Source organism: Marmota monax, unplaced genomic scaffold, assembly GCF_021218885.2.
Source record: "Marmota monax isolate L192 unplaced genomic scaffold, Marmota_monax_Labrador192_F-V1.1 WCK01_AAM20220418_F8-fsc00099, whole genome shotgun sequence".
In the NCBI taxonomy this organism is placed as follows: Eukaryota; Metazoa; Chordata; class Mammalia; order Rodentia; family Sciuridae; genus Marmota; species Marmota monax.
Window position 1 is genome coordinate 692,779 of NW_026692126.1, and position 24,063 is coordinate 716,841.

The 24,063-nt window shown below is 52.1% G+C and overlaps 1 protein-coding gene across 18 annotated transcripts in view; it reads left to right on the plus strand.

Moving 5' to 3' along the window:
- Window positions 1–23,039, plus strand: part of Plekha6 (pleckstrin homology domain containing A6) — a 142,475-nt gene extending 119,436 nt beyond the window's left edge. For 13 of the 18 annotated variants that reach the window (XM_046463141.2, XM_046463145.2, XM_046463153.2 and 10 more), the window contains 15 exons: window positions 139–207; window positions 1,409–1,489; window positions 1,763–1,912; window positions 2,701–2,796; window positions 3,795–3,906; window positions 4,473–4,612; window positions 5,490–5,639; window positions 6,958–7,087; window positions 7,268–7,374; window positions 11,268–11,444; window positions 12,087–12,254; window positions 12,322–12,455; window positions 12,934–13,079; window positions 18,195–18,318; window positions 19,286–23,039. In XM_046463141.2, the coding sequence (XP_046319097.1) occupies window positions 139–207; window positions 1,409–1,489; window positions 1,763–1,912; window positions 2,701–2,796; window positions 3,795–3,906; window positions 4,473–4,612; window positions 5,490–5,639; window positions 6,958–7,087; window positions 7,268–7,374; window positions 11,268–11,444; window positions 12,087–12,254; window positions 12,322–12,455; window positions 12,934–13,079; window positions 18,195–18,310 (1,776 nt within the window). In that variant the 3' untranslated portion in view covers window positions 18,311–18,318; window positions 19,286–23,039. The remainder of the gene's footprint in view (window positions 1–138; window positions 208–1,408; window positions 1,490–1,762; window positions 1,913–2,700; window positions 2,797–3,794; window positions 3,907–4,472; window positions 4,613–5,489; window positions 5,640–6,957; window positions 7,088–7,267; window positions 7,375–11,267; window positions 11,445–12,086; window positions 12,255–12,321; window positions 12,456–12,933; window positions 13,080–18,194; window positions 18,319–19,285) is intronic. The other 5 variants (XM_046463179.2, XM_046463235.2, XM_046463142.2 and 2 more) reach the window with 4 other exon arrangements.
- The last annotated feature ends 1,024 nt before the right edge of the window (window positions 23,040–24,063 follow it).

The following is a 24,063-nucleotide window of genomic DNA, read 5'->3' on the forward strand; positions in this document are numbered from 1 at the left end:
AGAATTAGCTCAGAGCCCCAGAACGGAAGCCACCGAGGTGACGGACCACAGTGTGTGGCAGGAACGGAGCAGGATTGTGGTGTCAGCCTGCACGCCTTCAGCCAACCCTGCTGCAGTAACCACCTCGTGTTCCTGCAGGTCCCTCCGTACCCAGAAGTGTTCCGGGATGGCCTCCACACCTTCAAGTTAAACGAGCAAGACACGGATGTAAGGGCGGCTCTCCCTGCTCCCTCTGTCCACTGCAGCCACCTCCTGCTCTCCTCCTCATCCTCCTTCCTCTCTGGGGCTTTTTCTCCGTCCATCTCTTGCTCCTCCTGGTGGCTCTTCATACATTTGACTCATGTCCTCCCTCGCTACAGACACAGCATTCGACCTGCCTCCTCATCCCCCTTCTTTTCTAGATCTTACCACTGACTCCCCCTTCCCTCCCATGTGGGCGCCATGCATTTCCCCGCTGAGCTCCAGGTCTGCTGGTCTGTAGCAGTGGGACCTGCTGGGAGCAGTCCAGCAGGCCTTGTTGAGAGTCATGTCAGTCAGTCTGCTCTGGGCCCAGCAAGGTGCTAGCCCCGACAGGTAACTAGAAAGAATACACCTGCTCTGGCCCTCAGGGGGCTTCAGGCAGTTGGAGACACCAGCCGCAGGAGGTGGCAATAGAGATTCAGTTACTGAAAGGACCAATAATAGTTTCCTCAGAGATGGGGGATGTGAGGCCATCTGAGGTGGTAGGTCAGGAGCACAACAGGTAGCTGGGAGCTGGGCCTTGAAGGTCAAAGGCCCAGACGGCAAGATTTGGCTCAGAGTAAGGGATCCGATGAGTGGCCTAAGTGGATGTGGAGAGCACAAGCCTTTCCAGAAGAGGGATTTAGCCCACCTTGTCTCTATGCTGCTGGCCCTGCTCAGGCAGGGGATCTGAGCAGCGGACCCAGGAGAGGTTCCAGCCAGGCAAGGGTCAGAGCTCACAGGGGCCCCAGGGTCTCAGGATGAGAGAGCAGGGGCTTCCCATGGGACTGATGGGCCAGTTGACACTGCACTGCTTTCTCTCAGACTGCTTACGCCCACACCTGCTGCCCTTCCCATCCTGCTGGGGAGGTGAAGCCACAGTCTTCTCTGACTTGCTCTCCTGCTGGAAAATGGGGGTGTGGGCATCTAAAATGGGGCTCTCGGGCCTCCCGGCCCCCTGCAACCTGACCCTCTTCCTCAGAGAATAAGTACATCTCCCCTTCCAACATGGAGACCCTCCTCTTCCTGGAAGCCTTCGAGGTTGAGGAAAAGGCTCAGGGTTCCTCAGCAGGGGAAAGGAGGTGGTATCCAGAGGCCAGGCCCTGCCAGCCCAGTTCCAAGGTTCCCATCAAACCGTGTCCTTCATCCCCTTCTTTCTCCCTCCCCTCCCCCTACTCTGGGCCCCCAGAAGCTGCTGGGCAAGTTGTGTGAGCAGAACAAGGTGGTGAGGGAGCAGGACCGGCTGGTGCAGCAGCTCCGAGCAGAAAAGGTAAGAGCCTGAGGTGGCCTGGAGGGGACGGCGGGCAGGAACTTTGGTTTGTTGTCTCCATCCTTACTGAGCCCGTGAAGCTTTGTCCTTCTTTACACTCCTGTCCCACTCATTTCCGGAACTGCTGAGGGTCTCCTCCTAGGGACCATACCCAGGGGGAAGGCAACCTCTGCTAAGCTGCCTGGTTGAGTGGCCAGGGCTTAGGCCTCTGCTGTTCAAACCCCAGAAAGGAGCTATCGGGGGCAGCTGACGTCACTCTCCCACTTTCTCCAGGAGAGCCTGGAAAGTGCCTTGATGGGGACCCACCAGGAGCTGGAAATGTTTGGGAGCCAGCCCGCCTATCCCGAGAAGCTACTGCACAAGAAGGAATCGCTACAGAACCAGCTGATCAACATCCGGGTGGAGCTGTCTCAGGCGACCACGGTAACCTGGGAGTGGGGTCTGGGTGCCCCTCACCATCCATCTGTGCTACCCTAATCCTTGGAGGGCAAAATCCAATTGCTCCCACCCAAGAGGGGCATTAGCAAAGACCCTAACTCTGCCTTGCGACAAGTATACCAGTCCATTCATTCCATAGTTTCCACCTAGAAAAGGAATTTATTTCCCATCAGCCGTAACCGTGTCCGAATTCCTTCAGGACAACCTCAAGTGGAGGGTTGATCATTTCCTTGGTTGCTCCAATGCCTCTGCTGCCTACTTCTGTTCTCTGGCTTGGAGAAGCAGCACTGGAGGATTGGCTGTGGTTCTGTCCTCTCCCAGTGCGTACAGGGTAGAGCCTCCAGCACAGGCTGTTTGGATAATGATGACTTTGAGAAGCAGCAGCAAAGGCCCCAGGCAAATGTGGCCCAGAAAAGAGGAGTGTGTCTAAGTTCCAGGGAACACACACCCTCTCCCAGGCCCTTTCCTCTTTGTCCACCACTCCTGGTCCCCCACCCTGGGGAGAAGAGGAGAGTGCAGAAGTGATCAGCCCCTCTCTGCCTGGCCACATGCCTAGAAGGATCAGCTTTGTTTCTTGTGGGATGTGCCCCAGTCCCTCTTGTAAGGCTAGTGTTGGCTGTCATCAAAATGTCTCTGCCTTGTGCCCCTCACCTTCTGTTCCTCTGTGTCCCCCTACCCAGGCCTCAGACTTCAGGTACCCTGGTCCCGTCACAGGGCAAGGAGGGAGGCCTTGATGGAGGCCGCTTTTTCAGCCCACCCCCTCTGTCTTACAGGCGCTGACCAACAGCACTGTGGAGTACGAGAACCTCGAGTCCGAGGTCTCCGCCCTGCACGATGACCTCTGGGAGCAGCTCAACTTGGACATCCAGGTGAAGAAGGGCCCCCGAGCAGACAGGGCTGGGATGCACGCTAGGTCTTCCTGGTCCTTTTGGGCAGAAGAGACCAAAGCTGTCTCCTTTCTCTCTTCAGTGACTTCAGAGACTTAAGGAGCTGGTCTTGAAACTAAAGACCACTTGTAACAGACTCTTGAGTTTCGGGGTGAACATAATGTGGGTTTCTTCTTTATTCCCACCAACTCACAGGGGAAGGAGCTAATGCCAAAGCATGGAGACTTAGGTCAGATCTAGAGTGTTCTATGACAAAGGATTTAAAACACAGACATAGAAATGTCTCCCATGCTGTCGGAAGAGTGGCCAGAAGCCAAGCTCAGTGGCGCACACCTGTAATCCCAGCGACTTGGGAGGCTAAGGAAGAAGGATCATGAGTTCAATGCCAGCCTCAGCAACTTTGTGAGAGACTGTTTTAAAATAAAATGTAAAAAAAGAGAGAAAGAGAGAAGAAGAAGAAGAGTGGGCAGAACCGGAGTGACCTATGCAGGAGTTTACGTAGGAATGAGGCTTTCCTGCCTGGGCTGGGTTGGAAACAGCCAGTCTGCAGGCAGAAGGACAGACAAGTGACCTTGAGGAGCTCTTGTTCTCTGCTTCCTGTCTTTTTTCTGTCCAGGCCCTGTCCCTTCTCCGGCTAGTTTTACCAGCCCTGTTCCCCTGATGTAGTTAACACTCTGGTTTCCCCCATTTTCCTTCTGGTAACAAAACTCACCTCTCCTGCCCTCCCACTGACTGGGCAGGGTGATGGGAAGACTTCTCTAGAAGTCCTCCCACGTCCTGTGGGCAAGCCACACTCTGAACACGCATTTTAGGAAATGGAGCCCACGTGGGAGAGGTTGTGTGCGCATGCCCGTGCAGGCAGGGCTGCTGCCTCCTGTGAGTCCAGAGAGGTGCTGGTCCAGGGCTCTGGGCTGGGGATGAGGGCAGGGACAGACACCCCTTAGAGCTATTTCCTTTGACCCACTCTGCAATTGTTTCAGAATGAGGTGCTCAACCGGCAAATCCAGAAGGAGATCTGGAGGATCCAGGATGTGATGGAGGGGCTGCGGAAGAATAACCCTTCCCGGGGCACGGATACCGCCAAACACAGAGGTGGGAGCCTCCTGGGCCTCGTGCTTCTGTAGAAGTGCTGCAGCGATTCTGGCCTCCACTCACACCTGCCATCTCACTCTGTGCTCAGAGCCAGCGGGGACCTTCTCAGGGTTCCAGAATCTTCCCCTGAATCCTAGGGTGGTAGGCTGGGCTCCCTTATCCGCTAGGGAGACCACTCAGAGACCCTGCTGACCCAGATGCCCTACAGTCCTCCCCAGGAAAGGTCAAAGCACCCCTGAGCCTCCCTGACCCCACCTGGGCCCACTGGTGACCTCTCCTCTAGTGCTTTCTTTGAGCCCTGGGCCCTCAGGCTGGCTTTTTTGACACCTTGGAGGCCACCGTGTTAGCTCCATCTACCACCTCTCCTTGCTCAGGGCCCCTCTTGACAGCCAGCCTGTGATCCCAGCCACCTCTAGTAAGTCTCTTGCAGCAGGGCTGGACGGTCCTCCCTCTCACATCTCAGCCTCGGGTTTCCCTCCTCCTCCCGCATCCCCCATGTACACAGCAGGCCCCACCTCTGCTCCATGCCTCACCTCTCTCCCCTTCCGTTTCCCCCCCCCTCGCAGGAGGACTCGGCCCTTCAGCCACCTACAGCTCCAACAGCCCAGCCAGCCCTCTCAGTTCCGCCAGCCTCACCAGCCCCCTGAGCCCCTTTTCACTGGTGTCTGGCTCTCAGGGGTCCCCCACCAAGCCGGGGTCCAATGAGGTAAGCTGAAGAGATGGAGCACAGGTAGGCAGGGGAGGGAGGGGCACATCCTCATTTCCCTAAAGTCGCACGAAGTCGGTGCCCATCTCTTCCGCAGAGGCTCCAGTCCCAGTGCTTTGGCCCTTTCTCTAAGGGGGTCACTCTCGCGGCTGGTCGTGTGGCCTTCCTCTGCATCTGCTCTCATTTCCTCCTCAGCCCCCTTTCGGCTTCCTGAGCACCAGGATAGTTAGCAACCATCCCCTGCACTTGACCAGCAGGCAAACCCGGGAGTGTTCTGGGGGTGGCCGGGTGCAGGGTCGGTGTGGGAAGCGGTTTCCTGGTCAATCAGCAAGTGCTCATGAGAGCTCTGGGCAGCCAGGGAGGGGATCAGGCCCTCTCGGGAAGATACTCATGATGACCCAGGTTCCCCCATTTCACTCGGGGAGCCCAGCATCCTACAGGGACAATCTTGGTATTGAGCCCTGGGGTTCAGACTGTAGATGCTCTGATACTCCAAAAGAAGGGAGGGAACCAAAGGCAGGTGGAACTTCAACTGGGCCAGTGAGCGTTTGGAAAGGTAGAGGAACAAGGAAGAGGTATTGTGGCAGGAGAGATGGCAGAAACAAAGGGAGGGGAGTGAGGGGAGAGCTCTGGAGAAAAAGTGGGAGTCGGGGGAGTGGCGGGCGGGTGGGGGCTCGGTTGAGGAGGGCCTCGAAGGCCAGGTGGAGCTTCCGCTGTGGAGCTGGCGCTCTTTCTAGGCCCGGGGAGGGATCCCCAGGTCCTGGGCCCATCCTGCATTTCCTGTAATGATGACGTCTGGCTCCTGCTAATGCTCTTCTCTCCTGCTCTCACAGTGGCTACTCTTGCTCCTCCTAATGCTCTGGCTTCTCTGACACAGGAACCTGGCCCACCTCGGCCTCCCCTCCCCAAAGCCTACGTTCCCCTGGAGTCTCCTCCCACCGTCCCTCCACTCCCTAGCGAGAGCCGCTTCTGGCCATACCCCAACTCCCCTTCCTGGCACCACAGTGGCGAGACAGCCAGGGGTCAGGTACCCAGCACCCTTGGGTTCTGGAGGGTGGGGACAGGGGAGAACAGGGCAGAGGGCCAAGGCCAGGGGTCAATGCAAGGCCCCGGGGTTGTTTTCCTCACTCATTTTTCCAAAGCTCAATTACCACTAGGCCCTACCCCATTGGACTCTGGGATAAAGAAAATATCTTGAGAGTCACAGGCCACCTTTCCCCTTTTTGTTCTCTGTGGACGGTGGGGAAATGAGGTGCTGCCCCACTCTGACCCCAGGCTCACAGGCAACAAAGGTTGTCAACGCTGATGTCATCATGCCCCACTCCCTACCAACACGACCCACCAAAGGAAATTGAGCAACACTCACCCCCAGTGCCATTTTAGTCCCTGTCCACCTCAGAGCCAGCCTTTTGTGTTTCCTTTCTGCCTCTGTCACGTCTCGCCTTCTTTGGGTCTGAGCTCCTATACGGGCCCTCTTCTCCCCTAATTGAGCCTCTTCTCTCACCTGGATTCCTGGCCAAGATCCAGGAGATGGGCATTAGGCTTGGAAGAGGTCATGTGGTAAGACATCTGTGCCTAAAATTGGAAATCCATGTGCTCACCTAAGCTCGGTTCCGTGTAATTTGTGTAACTCTTGAGAGTTCACAGTGAGGTGCACAAAGCAGGTAATGTTACCTGTATTTGACGGGCAAAGAAAGGGGATGGATCTTACCCATGCTTTCCAGTTGGGCTAGAGCTGAGGTCTCTGACCCTTAGCCTGGTCTTTCCAAATTCTACTCACTGAGACTTGGATTATTCACTGTACAATGGGAGGACCTATTTCCAAATAATAGGCTCAGATGATATCCGAGGTCCCTTCTAGCCTCATGATTCTGTGAGCCCATAACTAATGCCCCTTTCCTTCCCCCAGAATCCTAGTACCCAGGCCCACTGGGTTCTGTTTGCCACAGTCTTAAGTGGAATCTTCAGATTCCTCAGAGACCCTAGGCTTTGCAGCCCCCTCCGCTGGCCATTCCTTGACCCTGGCTCACAGCAAGTCTGTGCTGCTTAGAACTTGTCATGACAACTGGTCAGTTTGAGGGCCTCTCTATGCACCTTAATAAGCCCTTTTGGAGGCCCTAAGTGCTTATTCCCCAAGATGGCCCCAGGTTGATCAGCCTGAAGATGCATGGAGAGGAATCTCCGGTGCGTCGTGGCCACTCCCCAACTGGCACACATAGAATCTCCCTGTTCCCTGTGTCTTACGAGTTTGAGCTCCAACCATTGCAAAATAAAGAAGTGTCACTGGGGGCCAAATTCCCAGCAGCCACTCTATTGTCAACCACCTTCTCGTTCTTCCTCCCCAGCCCAAGGCAAGTTATGAGCAGAGCAAGAAAGACCCTCACCAAACGTCACCCCTGGACACCCCCAGAGATATCAGCCTTGTGCCCACCAGACAAGAGGTGGAGGCAGAGAAGCAGGCAGCTCTCAACAAAGGTACTTTCTGGGACATCTTCCCCCAGAGGTAAGGCTAAGGGTGGGAGAGGAGCCTGGAGGCTCATTTAGACCTGAAGAGAGCACTTACCCAGCTGGGCCTGTAGCCTGCTTCGAGTGAGACTGAGCCTCCCTGCCTTCCTGCTCGGCATGAGGCCCACGGCTACTCTTGCCTCCCTGCAGTTGGCATTGTGCCCCCTCGGACAAAGTCACCTGCAGATGAAGAGTTGGCCCCATCAGCGGTGGTGAGGAGAACAGCCAATGGACTTGCCAATGGACTGTCCTCCAGGGTGAGTCCATGACCTGACTCTCAGAGCTGGTGTGGGTCTGTGCTGGTCTATGAGCCCAGGGCTGTGAGCGTCCACCATCTTCCATTACTGTTCCAAAAATCTAGGGCTAGGGGAGAAAGGTGTAGAGCAAGATCCCCTTTAGGAAGACATGTCAAGGGACAGGGAAGATGGACATAATAAATATAATTCCTAATGAAATTATAACATGCCATTGGTGAAATAAAATAGAGGAAAAGTGGCAAAAACCAGAGGTCACAGTCAAATGTGCTGACCCAAGGCAGGGCATTCGTTCCCTAGGGCTGCTGGGAATTTGAAAAACGCACATGAAGTAGTATAAGACAAGATAAGTGTATTCTCTCAGTGTGGAGGCCAGAGTCTCCAGTCAAGGTGTCAGTACCTTGGACACTGTAAGGAACAGTCCATTCTACACTATACCCTTCCCCTAGTTTATGGTGGCTCCTGGCAATCCTTCGTTTCCTTCTCTTGTGGACACATTAGTCCAGCCTCTGTCTCCATGTCACTTTCTCCTCTGGGTGTCTCTTTTTCTATATCTTAGAAGGACACCTACCATTGGATTTAAGGTTCACCCTAATTTATAATGATCTCATCTTCAGATTCTTAATTATGTCTGCAGAGACCTATTTCCAAATAAGGTTGTAGGAGGATCGTGAGTTTAAAGCCAGCCTCAGCAACTTAGCGAGACCCTGGCTCTAAATAAAATAGTTTAAAAAAGGATGAGGATGTGGGCTCAGTGGTTAAGCCCCTCCGAGTTCAATCCCCCGGTACCACAACAACAACAAACAAATAAGATCGTAGTCACGTATTGAGGGTTAATGCTTAGGCATGTTTTAGGAAGGCTACTATTCAACAACTGTACTCCCAAGTTTTATGCCATTCCACTTGCAAAATCCATCCATTCCTATATCCCCAAAAATATCCACTCATGGCATCAACTCTAAGTCTAGAATCTCATCTAAATATCATTAGCTCAGAAGTCCCAATTTCACCATCTAAGTCATCTTGATTATCAAGTATGTGTGAAACACAATAATATAATCAATCTTGGGGCAAAATTCCTGTCTTCCTGTGAAGCTAGAAATAAGCTAATCAGCTTCCAAAACGCAATAAATAATGGGACAGGTAAAAGGTAGTCATTCCTGTCCCCAAAAGGAGAAATTAAAAGGAATAAAGGAATTACTAGTCCCAAGTAAGTCTGAAATCCAACAAGGAAAATTCCAGTAGGTATGCATGTATGTCGCATGTATTTTTCAGTGCTAGGGGTCAGGGCCTTGTGCATGCTAGGCCAGCCCTCTGTCATCAAGCTACACTCCCTGCCCCTGTTAGATTTTAAGGCCTGAGAATGATCTGTGGCTCGCTAGCCTTCCCTCTGTATTGATGAGGGTTCTGTCCACCTTTGCTGCTAGGCCTGCCCCTCTAGTTTGCTTTTAAGTCAGTATTCCTGTGTGTGTGTATGCGTGTGTGTGTGCGTGTGTATGTGTGTGTGTGTGTGTGTGTGTGTGTGTGTGTGAGAGAGAGAGAGAGAGAGAGAGAGAGAGAGATCTAGGGATTAAACCCAGAGTGTTCTACCACTATCTGCATTCTAGCCCTACTTATTTTTATTTTGAGACAGTATTTTGCTAAGTTGCCTAGTCTGGCTCAAACTTTGCAATCCTCCTGCCTCAGCCTCCCAAGGTGCTGGGATCGCAGGGCCTGTGCCGCACCTGGCTTCTTCTTCCTTTTTCTTGGCACAAGTTTGTGGCCAAGGAGCTCTATCAGCCTATTTCCTACCTGTAGGATCCCAGAGATCTGACATCCCCCACATCTTTTCTCTCTCTTTTGTTACACACTAGCAAGTATGTTTGCTGATACAACATTCTCAAAAGCACAGGTAGGCTCCTGGATATTTCAAGGAGATCCATGCTGCTAGAAGACTCTAGAGATCCTTTCTGGATAATCCCATCTCTGATTCTGGTTTCTGAGATGATGGATTGGATTCATGAGTCCCACACCTAATCTCTTCAGCTAAGTCTTGTCCAACCACATCTTTGATTGCCTTTCTTTCTTTTAAAATATTTTTTAGTTATACATGGACATAATATCTTTATTTTATTTATTTATTTTTATGTGGTGCTGAGGATCGAACCCAGTGCCTCACATGTTCAAAGGCAGGCGTTTTGCCACTGAGCCACAACCCCAGCCCCTGATTGCCTTGGCAATACTTTTCCAACAGGGAATTTTCCTAATTTAAGTGAGAACCTCCCAAATAATAAAGTGCAGATTTATTTATCTCCTCCTTCAATTAATCTCTTTCTTCTCTCATTTTATCACAAGTGCAAAGATAATCAGGCCACACCCTCACCACTTTGCTGGGGATCACTTATAAGTTCTGCTCTCCACTCAACAACAGGATACAAATCAGCGGAGTTCCTGCCACTTTGTAACAAAGATGTCCTTTCCTCTACTTTCCAATAATTTGTTCCTCATTTCCTTGCGAGACTTCTCCAAAACACCTCCATTTTCTACCAACTTGTATTCTCTAAAGTCAACCGAAGGGGCTAGGATTGTGGCTCAGCGGTAGAACGCTCACCTAGCGCGGGCGGGACCCGGGTTCGATCCTCAGCATCACATAAAAATAAAAAGGCATTGTGTTGTGTCCATCTACACCTAAAGTCAACAGAAGCTTTCTCTTCTCTTCATTTCTTCTACACCCTCACCAGAATCTTCATCAAAGTTTCTATGTCTACCAGTCATCTCTTTAAGGAAATCTAGGCTTTTTCTATCATTTACCTCAAAATTTGTTCAGCCGCTACCCATTATCCAGTTTCTAAGTTTCTTCCACATTTTTATTATTTTGTTGTTGGTTTTGTTTTGTTTTTACAATAGCATCCATTTCCTAGCACCTAAAATCTGTGCTAATTTTCTAGGGCTCCAGGAGCAAACTACCACTTACTGGGTGACTTAAAACCATGGAGGGGCTGGGGTTGTGGCTCAGTGGCAGAGCACTTGCCCAGCATGTGTGAGGCACTGGGTTCGATCCTCAGCACCACATAAAAAATAAATAAATAAAGGTATTGGGTTCATCTACAAATAAAAACATTAAAAAAAGAGAGAAAAAAACATAGAAATTTAACTCTACATCATGTACAACCAGACGAACGAGAAGTTATACTCCGTTTATGTATGATGTGTCAGAATGCAGTCTACTGTCACGTACAACTAATTAGAACAAATGAAAAAATATAAAATATTTTGCAAACTTTAAAAAAAATAGGAATTTATTCTTTCATTTATGTGAAGTCCAACATCAAGTGTTGGCAGGACTGGTTAGGACTGGTTCCTTCTGGAGGCTTCGAGAGAGAATCTGCTCTGGGCCTCTCTTCTGGCCTGTGGGTATTGCTGACAGTGCCTGGCATTTCTTTTCATGTAGGTGGGTCACTCTGATCTCTGCCTGCATCTTCCCATCTTCTCCTCTTCTCTTTCCTGTCTCTTATGAGGATACCTGTTATTGGACATGGGGCTGCTCTGATTCACAATGATTTATATTTCAAGTAAAGTTATATTCACGTATCAGGGGTTAGGACTTTTTCCTTTTTTTTTTTTTTTTTTTTTGGTACTAGGAATTGAACTCAGGGGCACTCCACCACTGAGCCACATCCCCAGCCCTATTTTGTATTTTATTTAGAGACAGGGTCTCACTGAGTCGCTGAGTGCCTCGATAAGTAGCTGAGGCTAGCTTTGAATTTACCAGTCTCCCAAGCCATTGGGATTACAGGTGTGTGCCACTGTGCCCGGCTTGGCCTGTCTTTTGGGGACCACTGTAGTCAGGCTTCCCATAGAAGGGAAACCTGGGCAGGAGGTGAAGCACCTGTCTGAGCCTTATTTCCCCACTGCAGCAGGAGCGCCCCAAGAGTGCCGTGTTCCCAGGTGAGGGCAAGGTCAAGATGAGCGTGGAGGAGCAGATCGACCGCATGCGGAGGCACCAGAGTGGCTCCATGAAGGAGAAGCGGAGAAGCCTGCAGCTCCCAGCCAGCCCTGCCCCTGAGCCCAGCACCCGACCTGCCTACAAAGTGGTACTGTGCTCCCTGCCCCCACAGGCCCAAGCCTGGCAGCTACCCACACTGCCAGCTCTCAGGCCACGGCCAGCCTGTGCCAGGAAGGTTGGGGAGAGGGGAAGCTGAGAGAACTGAAGCCAGGCTCCTGGGATAACTGGGGGGAGGCTTCTCACCACAGGGCAGAATGTTTCCTGTTTACCTTTAAAGAAAAATAATGCATAAAATGATTATTTTTGTTGAAATAAATTATGCAAAGTTCAGCTAGTGGAGAATCCACCACTAGGGCACCATTAGGGCACATTTCTGGAGACTCTTCTATGTGCTTAGCATAGATCTGGGCATCCTGAAGACAGGCACCGTAGCAATGCAGTTCACAGATCAAGTCGTGTCATTCAAAGCCTTTTAACACATGTGAAGACAGGAGACAGCAGGGTTGGGAGTGGCTAGTATTGACAAGAGATGTGGATGAGACCTTGCAGGTGGGCAGGCTTTGGGAAAACAGAAGGGAAGGGAGAGGGCTCTGCAGTGGAGGACGGTGGGAGCCATGGGGTGGCAGTCAGATCAAATGTGCACTGGTCAAGGACAGTGAGGATCTAGGTGTGGTTAGAGCTACCTGGAGGCATAAGTAGCAGTGATGGTCACCACAGGGCTGTCCCCTAGGTGCGCCGTCACCGCAGCATCCATGAGGTGGACATCTCCAACCTGGAGGCAGCCCTGCGGGCAGAGGAGCCTGGTGGCCAGGCCTATGAGACGCCACGGGAGGAAATTGCCCGGCTTCGGAAAATGGAGCTGGAGCCCCAGCACTACGATGTGGACATCAATAAGGAGGTGGGTGGAGCCCCCAGCGGGGAGACCCTGGGAGCAGATCAAAGGGGTGACCCCAGTGTCTCCACAGCTCTCTACCCCAGACAAAGTCCTCATCCCTGAACGGTACATTGACCTGGAACCCGACACTCCCCTGAGCCCCGAGGAGTTGAAGGAGAAGCAGAAGAAGGTGGAAAGGATCAAGACGCTCATTGCCAAATCCAGGTGAGCAGGTCTGGGTAGCGCTCCACTGCCTCTGCCCTCCCTGGCACCGAGAATACCTGGGGCACTAGATGTCATGGGGGCACTGAGCCTCCCAGGGTAGAGCAAATGGAAGCCGTGGCTCGAGGCAGCGGGCCGGACTCAGGAATCTCGCAGGGGCCAGGATGCTGCTGTGGGGCCCTCGAAAGGCCCGCGGGGTTCACACACATACCATGAGGGTTGCCCTCTGTTGACCTCTTTTCCCCTCAAGGCTGCCCTAAGTGTTCACTTGAACCTTTGAATTCAGTTGAAAACATCGAGGCAGGGGTCCCAACTGTTTTGCCAGGGTCCCACTCACTCCTAGGGACAGCCTTGCTGGGCACCAGAGGCTACATCCTCGAAGGCCCCTGGCCCTGCCCACCAACCTCAGCCTGCAGGCCACCCCAAGCCAATTGGACCATGCTGTCCCTCCCTCCATGTCTGTGTGTCTGTGCCTCTTCAGTATGCAGAACGTGGTGCCCGTCGGCGAGGGGGACTCTGTGGACGTGCCCCAGGACTCAGAGAGCCAGCTGCAGGAGCAGGAGAAGCGGATTGAAATCTCCTGCGCCCTGGCGACCGAGGCCTCCCGCAGGGGCCGCATGCTGTCTGGTGAGAGGGGCTGGGCCTCGCTCGCTCCACCAGGGAGACCAGCTGACCAGGTGTAGGGGAGGAAGTGCTGAGCTGCAAGGGGGGCAGGGACAGAGGTAGGAGGCTAAGGAGATGTTCCCCAAGGTGAGGGTGAGCATTTATTGAGCACCAGGTACTGTGCTAGGCCCAGGGGAGTGGAAAGGGGCTGGCGTTGCTGATGATCCTCTGAGCCAGTTCATGGAGGAGTGGTCAGAGGCCAGCAGGAGCACAGGGGCCATTCTGCCTGGGCAGGTCAGGTAAAGGCACAGAGAGGAGTGATCATGCAGCTTGATGGGAGAGGTGTTTGCCAGTTGGGGAAAAAAGCGTCATATCCTTTCCCTGCCTGTTCTTGCTAAATGCAAATAGGAAGAATAAAACAGAAGAATTTTTACACAGAGAAGCAGTCAAGGAGTGGAAAGTCATATAATCACCTCCTTGGCTGCTGACCAAACCCAGTTTCCTGCCAAGAAAAGGTGAGGATGAGGAAGTGACTTCAACCCTTACAAAGGTCCCAGCTAGACGTGATAGGGGCGAAGTCACCAGGATTAGCTTTTGGTTAGCTGCAGACAGTATCCCAGAACAGATGAGGGTGTGATCAGGCTTTGAAGAAGGAAGTCAGTTCTGTATGAATGGGAGGGTAAAGGTGGAGGACAGAGAGTAGCAAGTCACGTAGACTGGAGACTGTCCCCTTCCAGACAAAGCGAACCTTGAAGGCCCCAGTCAGGAGGGAGCTGTGGCTTGAGGTGACTGGTACAGGAGAGTGGGACTGCTGTGCAGGCCACCGTTACAGCAGTCTGGGCAGGACACAGGAAATAAGCAGATGAGAATCGTGGCAAGGGACACGGAGGCAAGGAGGGAGGTTCCGGTTGGTGATTAAGAAGGGCTCCAATTCTGGTGCTCCGAGGCTGTTTCCTCATCTGTGAAACCCAAATCAAAATGCCTACCTCAGTTCAGGCAGCATGAGGGTCAGAAGCGAGGTGTGCCTGGCACCTAGCACTCAATAAATGCCAGCCAGCGGTCGTAGCCGTGATAGTGTTAGTGGTGTTAGTGACACTGGTGGGAGTAGTTGAAAATAGCAATCACTGGCGTCAAAATGGGAACCACTTGTTGGTTTTCTAATTATTTTAAATATGGCTATTTTCAGAAATCAGAGGGTTTCAGGCCACAACAAAAGGTATTTAAGTAAGCCTTAAGGAAGAATCTGCCTGTCAGGTTAGGATGAGCCAGGTGTGGTGGCTCATGCCCGTAATCCCAGCAGCTCAGGAGGCTGAGGCAGGAGGATCACAAGTTCAAAGTCAATCTCAGCAATTTAGCAAGGCTGTAAGCAATCTAGTGAGAACCTATATCTAAATTTTTTTTAAAAGGCCAGGGGTGGGGCGCTGGGGATATGGCTCAGTGATTAAGTGCCCTTGGGTTCAATCCCCAGTACTCCACCCCCCCAAAAAGAGAGAAGTTTTGGCTGGGTAGCCAGGGAAGGCCCCCAGGTACTTCAGGGACAGGCTGTCTGCTGGGCCAGAGCTGAGGGGAGGAGAAGGATGGCTTTGGAGCGCCTTCCTGCAGCCAAAAGGCAGCAGAACCAGTTTGTCTGCAAGCAGGGAGGCCTCTGTTGAACCTTCCTGTAGTTTAGCTGCAAAATGAACTTGACCCAAGATCAAATTCCACATGCTCTGGGCAAAAGGCAACTTCCTGTTTCCAGAGGGCGGAGCACACAATGCTGTTGAAAACCCCACTCTGCCCTGTCTCAGCCCCGGCTCTCTCTGCTGCAGCTCCCCAGCCCAGGGTTCTGTGAAAACAAACCCGCCCAGCCTATCCGATTTCCCCCTCCACACACATGGGCTTACATTTCAGGGTCTGTGTGCTGAAAGCAAATGGTCAACTTGCTTTTGCCAAAACCCCAACTATGTGAAAAATGGCTGTGGTAGGGCCAGACCTCAGACCTAGCTCACTGTCCCCACCAATCCTGGCCTGTGGCCCAGATCCCCCAGAGCAAGGGCTGGTCCTGGGCACATGCAGCGTGGGCATTAGGTTCATGACCAGGACACGGTGGCGGGAGTGGAGAACTGGGTACAGGTTGCTAGGACAGTGAGCAGCAGACACCTGTGCCTGATTGTGGGGGTGCAGCACGGGTAGTGTCTTTGGTGATGAGTGTTGTCATGTTTGCAGCTCCTCCCAGTATGCAGAGTCAGGTGTGTGCTACGTGAGAAGGTGTGGTATTTCAGAGTTTGTGCGTGTGGCCCATCGTGTGCAGCGTCTGTGTCTGGAATGTTTATGGACGTGTGTATTTGTGTGTATTCAGAATGTGCAGCGTGTGGGTGGAGGGAATGTTTGAGTGCAAATAGAGAAGTACAAATAGAGAAGTGCAAATAGAGAAGTGTGTGATGTGAATATGTGTGTGGAAAACGTCCCTAGGTGTTGGGTGGAAAATCGTTTTTTTACAAGTGGTGGTTGCACATGAGTGTACCATATACAAGTGGAGGTCATAGTTTGCGAGTGCATGTATTTATGTGTGATTGGCTTTTTGTACAGCACAATGATGAAACCTGTTGGGGTATACGCTGTGTACTGTATGTATTACAAGATTGTGATCATGTGTCTATGCAAGATGAGAGCCAGCCAGTCTCCTGGATGTGATGCAACTAGTCTTCTATGCTTGGATGTGGAACTTAGTACTACACACATTGTACTATTCCATCTGTCCAGTACCTATTGGCCACACAGAGGAATTTTAACTATTTTGATATATATATTTCTAGTACAGATTTAGCATTTTTCTGCCTTCTTAAAAAGGTTATATTTACACCATTAACTTTTCTTCTTCATTTCATATCATTGTAAATATCCTTATTTTCCTTATTCCTCTATTAAAGGGATGCTCTTAGGGGCTGTTCTAAATCTATTTGTAGCCACGCAAAGTGTTCCCGTTACATTTTTAAAGTTATTATGTTTACTTTTTACAAAAGAGTTTCACTCTTCAGTTGTACCTTCTTGCAGATTCCATGAGGCTCTCAACTATGCGCTCTCTCTCTCTCTCTCTCTCTCTCTTCCAATTTTCTGGTTCTAATCTACAAGCCAAAACCCCAGCAAGACAACACCTACTGGAATTGTGTATAAATAAGAGTAACTGGTCCGGTATGGTGGCACACATCTGTAATCCTAGCAGCTCGGAAGGCTGAGGCAGGAGGATTACAAGTTCAAAGCCAGCCTCAGCAAAAGTGAGGTGCTAAGCAACTCAGTGAGACATTGTCTCTAAATGAAATACAAAATAGGGCTGGGGATGTGGCTCAGTGGTCTGGTGCCCCTGGATTCAATCCCTGGTAGCCCCCCGCAACTCCATCAAAAAAAAAGAAACTGGACTCTGTCAGGCTCTCCTAGGAGTCAATTATAAGAACCCCATTTGCATGTACATGGTAACATCTACTTGGTTCCCTTGAGATACTCCTTGTCTGCTGGGTGGTGCACACCTATAATCCCAGCAACTCAGGAGGCTGAGACAGGAGGATTGCAAATTTGAGGTCAGCGTCTGCAATTTAGTAAGACCCTCAACAACTTAGCAAGACCCTGTCGCAAAAGAAAAAACAGAAAAGGCTGGGAATATAGCTCAGTGGTAAAGCACTCCTGGGTTCAATCCCCAGTAACAAAAAAGTTAAAAAAAAAAAAAAGATTCCTGGGCTGGGGTTGTGGCTCAGCGGTAGAGCGCTCACCTCGCACGTGCGAGACCCTGGGTTTGATCGATCCTCAGCACCACGTAAAAATAAATAAGTGAAATAAAGGTATTGTGTCCAACTACAAGTAAAAAATAAAATTTTAAAAAAAGAAAAGAGATTCCTTGCTTAGTTGTTTAGGTTTTGGCTGTCAGAGTTGAGATAACTTATCATGGGATCAGTGATGTGAATATGCGCGCAAATGGATGTTTGGAAGCATTTGTGAATGCATTTGTACATGGTGTTACAACTGTGTGTTGGGTCACATGGAAGGACACGGGCTTGGACGTGCACAGACATTCCCATATCTGAATTGTGTGGAAGGAGTGTAACTGTATGGTGTTGCCAAGTCCCAGACCCAAGCTGTGGATGGCATGTAGGCACAAACTCCCTGTGAGAGCTACGTTGGGTCATGTACACACGTGGCTAAGGGCAGCTCTGCAGTAGCGAGAGCTACAATGGCCCTTTCCTTTGCCCAGAGGTCAGGAAGCTGATGAGGTCCAGGCCGGGGTGGGGAGCAAGGGACTGGGTTCCATTCAGCATTGCATCCCTCTTGGTGGAAATGCAGTGTGACCCTGGCTGAGGTCTGGTTCTTCTCTGAGCCCAAGCGGGGACATGTTCTCTGCCATCCTCCTACACTGAGGATGCGTGAGGTTCCGGTGACTGCATAGAGCTTGTCCCCAGGGATATGACTCTCCTTCCACTTTGCTGTTCTCGACATGGAATGATAATGATAATAGAGTAGAATCTCATTAATCCAAACATCACCATTTCCAACTTTGTGACGTATTCAAGGGTGGACTGCAGTTCGCCTTCACCTGTCGATGCAGTGAGGGTCTCAGGTGGTTGCAGGGAGTGCGTTTCTGAGCCTCCCACCATGTCTAGGCAGACCTTGCTTTCAGCCTATCAATCAGAAAATGTCAGGTTCATGGAACTGATTGCCATGGTGGTCCTTTCTCTTCTATATCTGCTCTGACGGTTTGGATTATTGTGATTTTACTGCACTATGAATCATTATCTTTAGTGATGCCACCATATATAAAGCGCCTCATCCTCCTTCTCACTGCACAGTGGTGGAGAGGTATGTGACCCTCCCACTGTGTGGATGGGAAGGGAGCCTTTGGCCCAGAGAGGGCCCAGCCTCACCCACAGTCACACTGGTTCTTAGCAGAGCCTGGATTTGGCCAGGTCTCCTCTAGGGCCTCACTCTGCTCCTCGGCACCCTGGGATCAAGGACAGCTTTGCCTCAGCTTGAGCAAGCTCCCAAGCCCGGCTCTCTCTCTGCTTGCTGCCCGCCTTGCTCCCTGCCTGAGGAAGGGCCTCGCTTGCTCTGGGTCCCCAGCCTCGCCCCCATCCCTCCGCCCCTATTCACTCCCCTGTTCATTTCTGTTTCCAGTGCAATGTGCCACCCCAAGCCCTCCCACCTCCCCTGCCTCCCCGACTCCACCAGCCAACCCCCTGTCGTCTGAATGCCCACGGGGCGCCGACAGCAGCCTTACCATGCGGGTCTGAGCTCTGACGTAAGCACTTTTCTACTGTCCTTCACCCCCACCCCCAGGGAATGGGTAGACCCCTCCCATCACCCCACAAAGCCCCCTTCCCACCCATCCCACCCTGCATTGCTTCTCCCCATCCCAGAGCCCCGTGTTCATCGTCCCTCCCTCCATCTGCTTGAGCCACCTGCGTGGCGACCCGGGCAGTGCTGGCTGCAGGCTGCTGGCGAGGCTGCTTCTTGGAGGAGGTGATGCCCGTCGGCTTCGCTTCTCCAAAAGCAGAAGGGATGGCGCTGAGACTCGCCCATCTGCTATGGGGGAAGGCACTTCCCTGGCACCCCATCCCTGTACCTCCACCTGTTTCCCCACACCCTGTGCCCCCACCTTGTACCCCCACCTATGTTCCCCCACCCCATCACCCTCGCCTCTACTCCTCCTGCTCCTAACCTCCCACCTCCATTCCCCATCCCACACCTCTCACCTCTGTTTCTGCCCCGTGTCCCACCTTATATCTCCCACCCCTGATTCCTATTCCTCTGCTCCCTCACCTCTTCTCTCCCTGCCCTTACACCCCCACTCCTATGTCCCTACTCCATACCCCTGCCCCTATGCCCCCACCCCATGCCCCTCTCCTATCCCACCACCCTCCTCCCACCAGCCAGCCAGCCTTCCATCTATTGAGATCCATGGCAATCCTGCCACAGAACCCTCACAAGCCCCCAGAAGCTGTCCCATGTCTCCATGTCCCAATCTTACTGTGAATGAAAATGCCCCTGGTAGCCACAGCCCAGGGCTGGTGCCCTTCCCTGCCCCTAGCATGGCCACTCACATCAGGCAAGTGGAAGAGACCTCCTCTCCAGAGCGCCCTCCCCCGGGCTGCAGGTGGGCAGGCTCCAGCAGGTGTCTGTGCCAGGGCTCCTTTCTGCCCGAGGAGATTGGCTGGAGGCGCTGCCGCTCTGCGTTTCTCTTCTCACCCTGTTTCTCTCTTCTCTAGTGCAAGCCCTGGCCGAGGCCAATGCTGTGAAGCTCCACAGGGCCACCTTCTGAAGTGTCCTCTGCCCATGGAGGCCCTGGCTCCCCACTCTGCCCCCGGAAGCCCATGGGAATGCCACCGGAGCCAGAACGGGGTCGGGGCTGCTGCCACGAGGAGCGCGGATGCCTTGGTCTCGCACCTGTGGCGCCTCGCCCTGAGACCCTAGCCACTCGTGCCGTGGTCATGCGGGGCCTGGACAGCGCTGTGGAAGTGCATCCTCTCTGATACCCGAGTTGCAGGGAGCCCCAGCCTGGTCCTGGCTGACATCATGGTGGCCCTCCTGGCACATTCCCTGATGGAGAGTGCACCCCGGTGGAGAGTGGACCCTTAGCCATCTTAGGTGAAGACCAGAGGTGAAGAGGAGGTGAACCCTCTGCCTCTTGGAGCCCTGCTCAGCACCAAGGACGGCAGCTGTCATCATCCCCCTCCCCGCCTGCCCCAACTGTGCACAAGGCTTTGACACATCTCCCCTGTTGGGACTTCTTGGGGTTTGGTGGAGACCAGTCACCCTGCTTGAGCCAAAGACAAGAGGAGGAGAGATGGGGAGAGGCTCCTGGGCTCCCAGAGGGGTCAGTGCTGGCTGTGAGAGAGAACAGCAGGTGTATGCATGTCTGAGAGCAGGTTGGGAAGGAGGCAGCGAGGAAGGGAGAGATCCTCAGAGAACGGGGAAGGGGGTAGGAGGATGTATTCACAGGCAATGGGGACGGAGGAAAATGGGAAGGTGAGTCAGGTTTGGCTTCTCCACAGCGGAGGCTCCTCTTAGTGCTGAGTGTAGGGCCAGACGGTCATCTCTGCACCTCCACCTCATCCCCAGGAGCATCAGGGCCCCAGGAGGACCCACCAACAGGACACGTGTGGTGTCTCAGCTGGGGTGCTTGTGTGGGACCAGGGCATGTGGTGAAGGGGAGTCGGGGAGTGGCAGCCTGAGAGATGATTCTTCCTGGGTCAGGACCCGCTGTCTGCCTCTCCCTCCTGGGATTGGGCAGAGGGAAGAACCTGTCCTGTGTAGGGTGTGGTCAGCCTTGGGGCCTTAGCTAGCTAGTTTCTTGTCCCATCCCGCCTAGAAAGTTCTATGGTCCAGCTGAGTATTTTCCCCAGAGAAGGAATGAGGGGACCCTACTTCTCATCCCAGGTGTCCCAGAGGAGAGTCAGTGGAGGCTGGACTCTTAAAATCCACCTACCAGTGAGGCGGTTGGGGATTGGCAGAAGCAAAACATTCTTCTTCTGCTCCACCCACCTTGAGATGAATGTAGCCAGGGAGGAGGGAGAGAGGGCAAACGGAAGTCACCTGCCCCTGAGCCTTCTCTGCCAGAGCTGCTGCCCAGAGACTTCAGCCTGACCTGCAGCAGCCCCATGAACAACTCCTTCGTCTCCACCAATTCCTCTCCACTCCTTCATGGCTGGGACAGTTACTGGTTCATATGCAAGTAAAGATGACCATTCATTCAACAAATATTGATCGAGCACCTTTTATGTACTGTTTAGGCACTGTTCTAGGTGCTTAGAAAATTCTTGGGCTTCTGAGGGTCGACAGACTGGGAGGATCCTCCCCTAGCTTTACTTCTAGCAGGCTTTTTGAATAGGCTCCTTGGCTATGTTCCTATCCTTGCAGATCAAGCACTCCAGATCTGTCCTTTCTCTCGTACAGACTGGCAGGTGGGATTAGCTTCCAGATCACCCTCTTGGCCCACATTCTCCTCCTTCTGTAAGAAACAGATTTTTTAGGCCTTCCCTCCATGCCTTCTCCTCTGTCTCCTATATTTTTTTTTAAAGAAATACAAGGAAGATACCAAGAAATTACATCGCAACTCTGCCACCTCTTTTCCCATTATTTCACAAAGCTGGCTCTTTATGTTGCTTTACATGCCTTAATATATGTTTGATGGAGATGATACATGTTGGAGGTATCTATGTGACATGTTTGTTTAGATGTCAGTCCTTTCCTTGGCTCCTGCCTAGGCCCATTTTCTCTCCGCACCATTTCCTAGCATGTCAGGGCTAACCCCCCTTGCCTTTTTGATCCAAAGAAGGGGAGAGAAAAGACTTATTTTAAGACAGATCTATTTTATGCTTTTGTTTAAAAAGCAAATCTATTTTCAAAATGTGCAATGTCTGAATGGGTTTGCCGGTGATGTGAGGGGACTGCCCTAGGTCCCAATCGAATGCCCTTCCCTCTTCCCCTGACAGCTCCCTTCTTTCCCGTCCCCCAGTCGGCAAAGGGCTGGCCCCCACAGCTCCCTGGAGAGCACCTTGCCAGAGCAAGGCATTCCCTTCGGATGTCCTGTCTAAAGGATGACACTGTCAACTCTCCATGGCGCACCAAGGGTCGTCGGGTGTGTGAATCCTCTTGAGGGAAATGTTTACAGTTGTATGCACAAATGGACTCCCACGCAGGCGCACCCTCCTCAGCTGGGCTCCTGGACCGTCTCCCTCCCCTCCATGCTCTGCTGGAAAGGGCAAGCAGTTTTGTGGCAGCCTGTGCTCAATGGCACTAAGGAGGTCATCGATGGACCCATGCTATGTGCAAAGCCCAGAGGAGGTGGCTCTGTGCCATTCCTGGCTCTTTATCGCAGACACATTCAAGTTCCTTGAACTCCTACACTTTGGTCCCTCCCTGTTCTGGGTCACGTCTATGGCATCTGTCTCCCTCTGTGACCTTTTTCCCTGGAGGCTGTTCTTAGGGGTGACACCTCGGTCTGGCATCCAGACTGTGAAATCACCTTCCTTGCTGGGGAGGGTCCAGCGGACCATGGGACATCTCAGCCTTACCCAAGAAACCCCCTGGGCTCTAGCAGGCTGCTGCTGAGACCCTGAACTCTGCCAGCTCAGCCTTCCAAACTGCTTGGTGACTGTCAAAATGAGCAAGGAGGCTTTTGCCTTGCAAGGATTTGGGCAGGATGGGAGTTTTTGTCCAGATCTAAAAACGAGAGTTTTGGGATTTTGCACAGAGCTCTTGGCCAGCACTGAAGCCCAACCTCCAACTGTGGCACTTGCTGGCACTCTGTTCCCAGCTCAGAGCATCTTGCTATGAACGAACAGAGCCCAGATGGAGACCCAGGGCTAAGTGACCGTCCTGGGGAAGCTCTGGTTACCCATCTAGGGCCTTCCCAATTAGCACAGTACCTCCCTGATCAATAACCAAGAGGCTGCACTCGAATACTGCTACTGTCACTTTAAAGAATTTTCTGAGGTTGCCAAGCTGTGCACGAGCTCTTCTGCCTTTGCAAGAGGCATGTTCTTGGGGCAGGGCTGACTACAGCAAGATGGAACGACTTCCTTACCCCTTAGGCACCCTCCACCTGGCAGCTCTTAAAACTAAGGAAAAATATAATATATAAATATATATACATACACATATATCTATTTATGCACATATTGGGGCCAATTTGATTTGCCTAGTATTAGAAAATAAACCATGCAAGGAAATTTATGATCTCAGTGTCTTTATTTAGTATTAAAGTGACCTTAGATGAAGAGTTAAGGTTAGATAAACAGAGGGCACCTCTGTCGGGACCAAACAGCTGTAGCACCCCCTTAGCATCTGGCTAGCTGAAATAGCATCTGTCTATTTCGCCCTGACTGAAATAGGTGAGAGCTTGTTCCCTCTTTTCAGCAGAATTCTTAATAGATTTAGGCACTGGAGAATACCTGTGAGTTTTGCATTTGTATCTTGCAAGTTTGTATAAACAACACGAAATAAAATGAATGGTTTGTACACATGGTGTGCGTGTCCACTCCCTATCCGTGCCGGCTTCAGTGTCTAGGAAAAGGGGGCAGAGCTGAGGGGCTGGGATGGACTGGAAGCCTGTCCACCCTCCTACCCAGGCTTCTGTCTGCGCTCCTCAACTTACCTCACAGGCAGAATCCCAGAGTTCTGGAAGAGTGCCCTCTCCCCTCAAGCGGGGGAATAGTGGTCTGTACTGACATCAGTGTCATCGTTTCAAATCAGGTGACCCTAGATCGGGGCTTGTGCTGAGGTGTATCAGATGCTTCAGGCTCAGGTGCCTTCCTTGATTTGTCTCTGAGTCAAGGTAGGAAGGTCGGAGAAGAAAGTGAATTGCTAGCCTTCCTCAGTCTACACGGTGCCTCACACAGCTGCTTTGGGGTGGGGGTGGTGTACAGTTTGGGGGAATACCAGAAGATCACCCCTGTTCTTACCAGGCCTCCATCCCTTGCAGGTGTTTAGTGGTTTCTCAGTGTGTACTCTACAGAATGAGTCAAGAAGCCTGGTAAATTCTATGTGGTGGACGGTGGAGAGGAGAAGGAGCCCTGGGTAGTGCCAGGCCTAGGCCGGATGTCTGAAAATAAAAGTTGCAAGGCAAACTTCCCCTGATTCCTGATTTTGGTTGGTTTGACTTCGACGGCTGACGCCGAGTTCTGGACACCTGTTGTCACCCTAAACCCCCAGCAGAGTGGGCGTTCATATTGTGGGTTTCTCAGCATCCCCAGGGGAGCTGTAAATCCTGATGATTCCTTTATGAATCGGGGACCAGAGGTAGACTCAAGATAGACACCCTGGAGAACTTGGCACTTTACGGGGGCTCCAAGCCTCTATCTGCAGTCCCCACCTGGTAGAGCCAGCAGCAGGGGCTTGGACAGGAGGTCACTGAGCCCCATGAACGTCACTGTGTCCCCAGCCAGCAGCTCTCTTCTCCTGGATCAGATGAGATTGTGCCAGCAGCAGGTCCTGCCAGTTCCACCTTCTGTCCCCGATCCCCATAAGCCAGACTGAGGTTTCT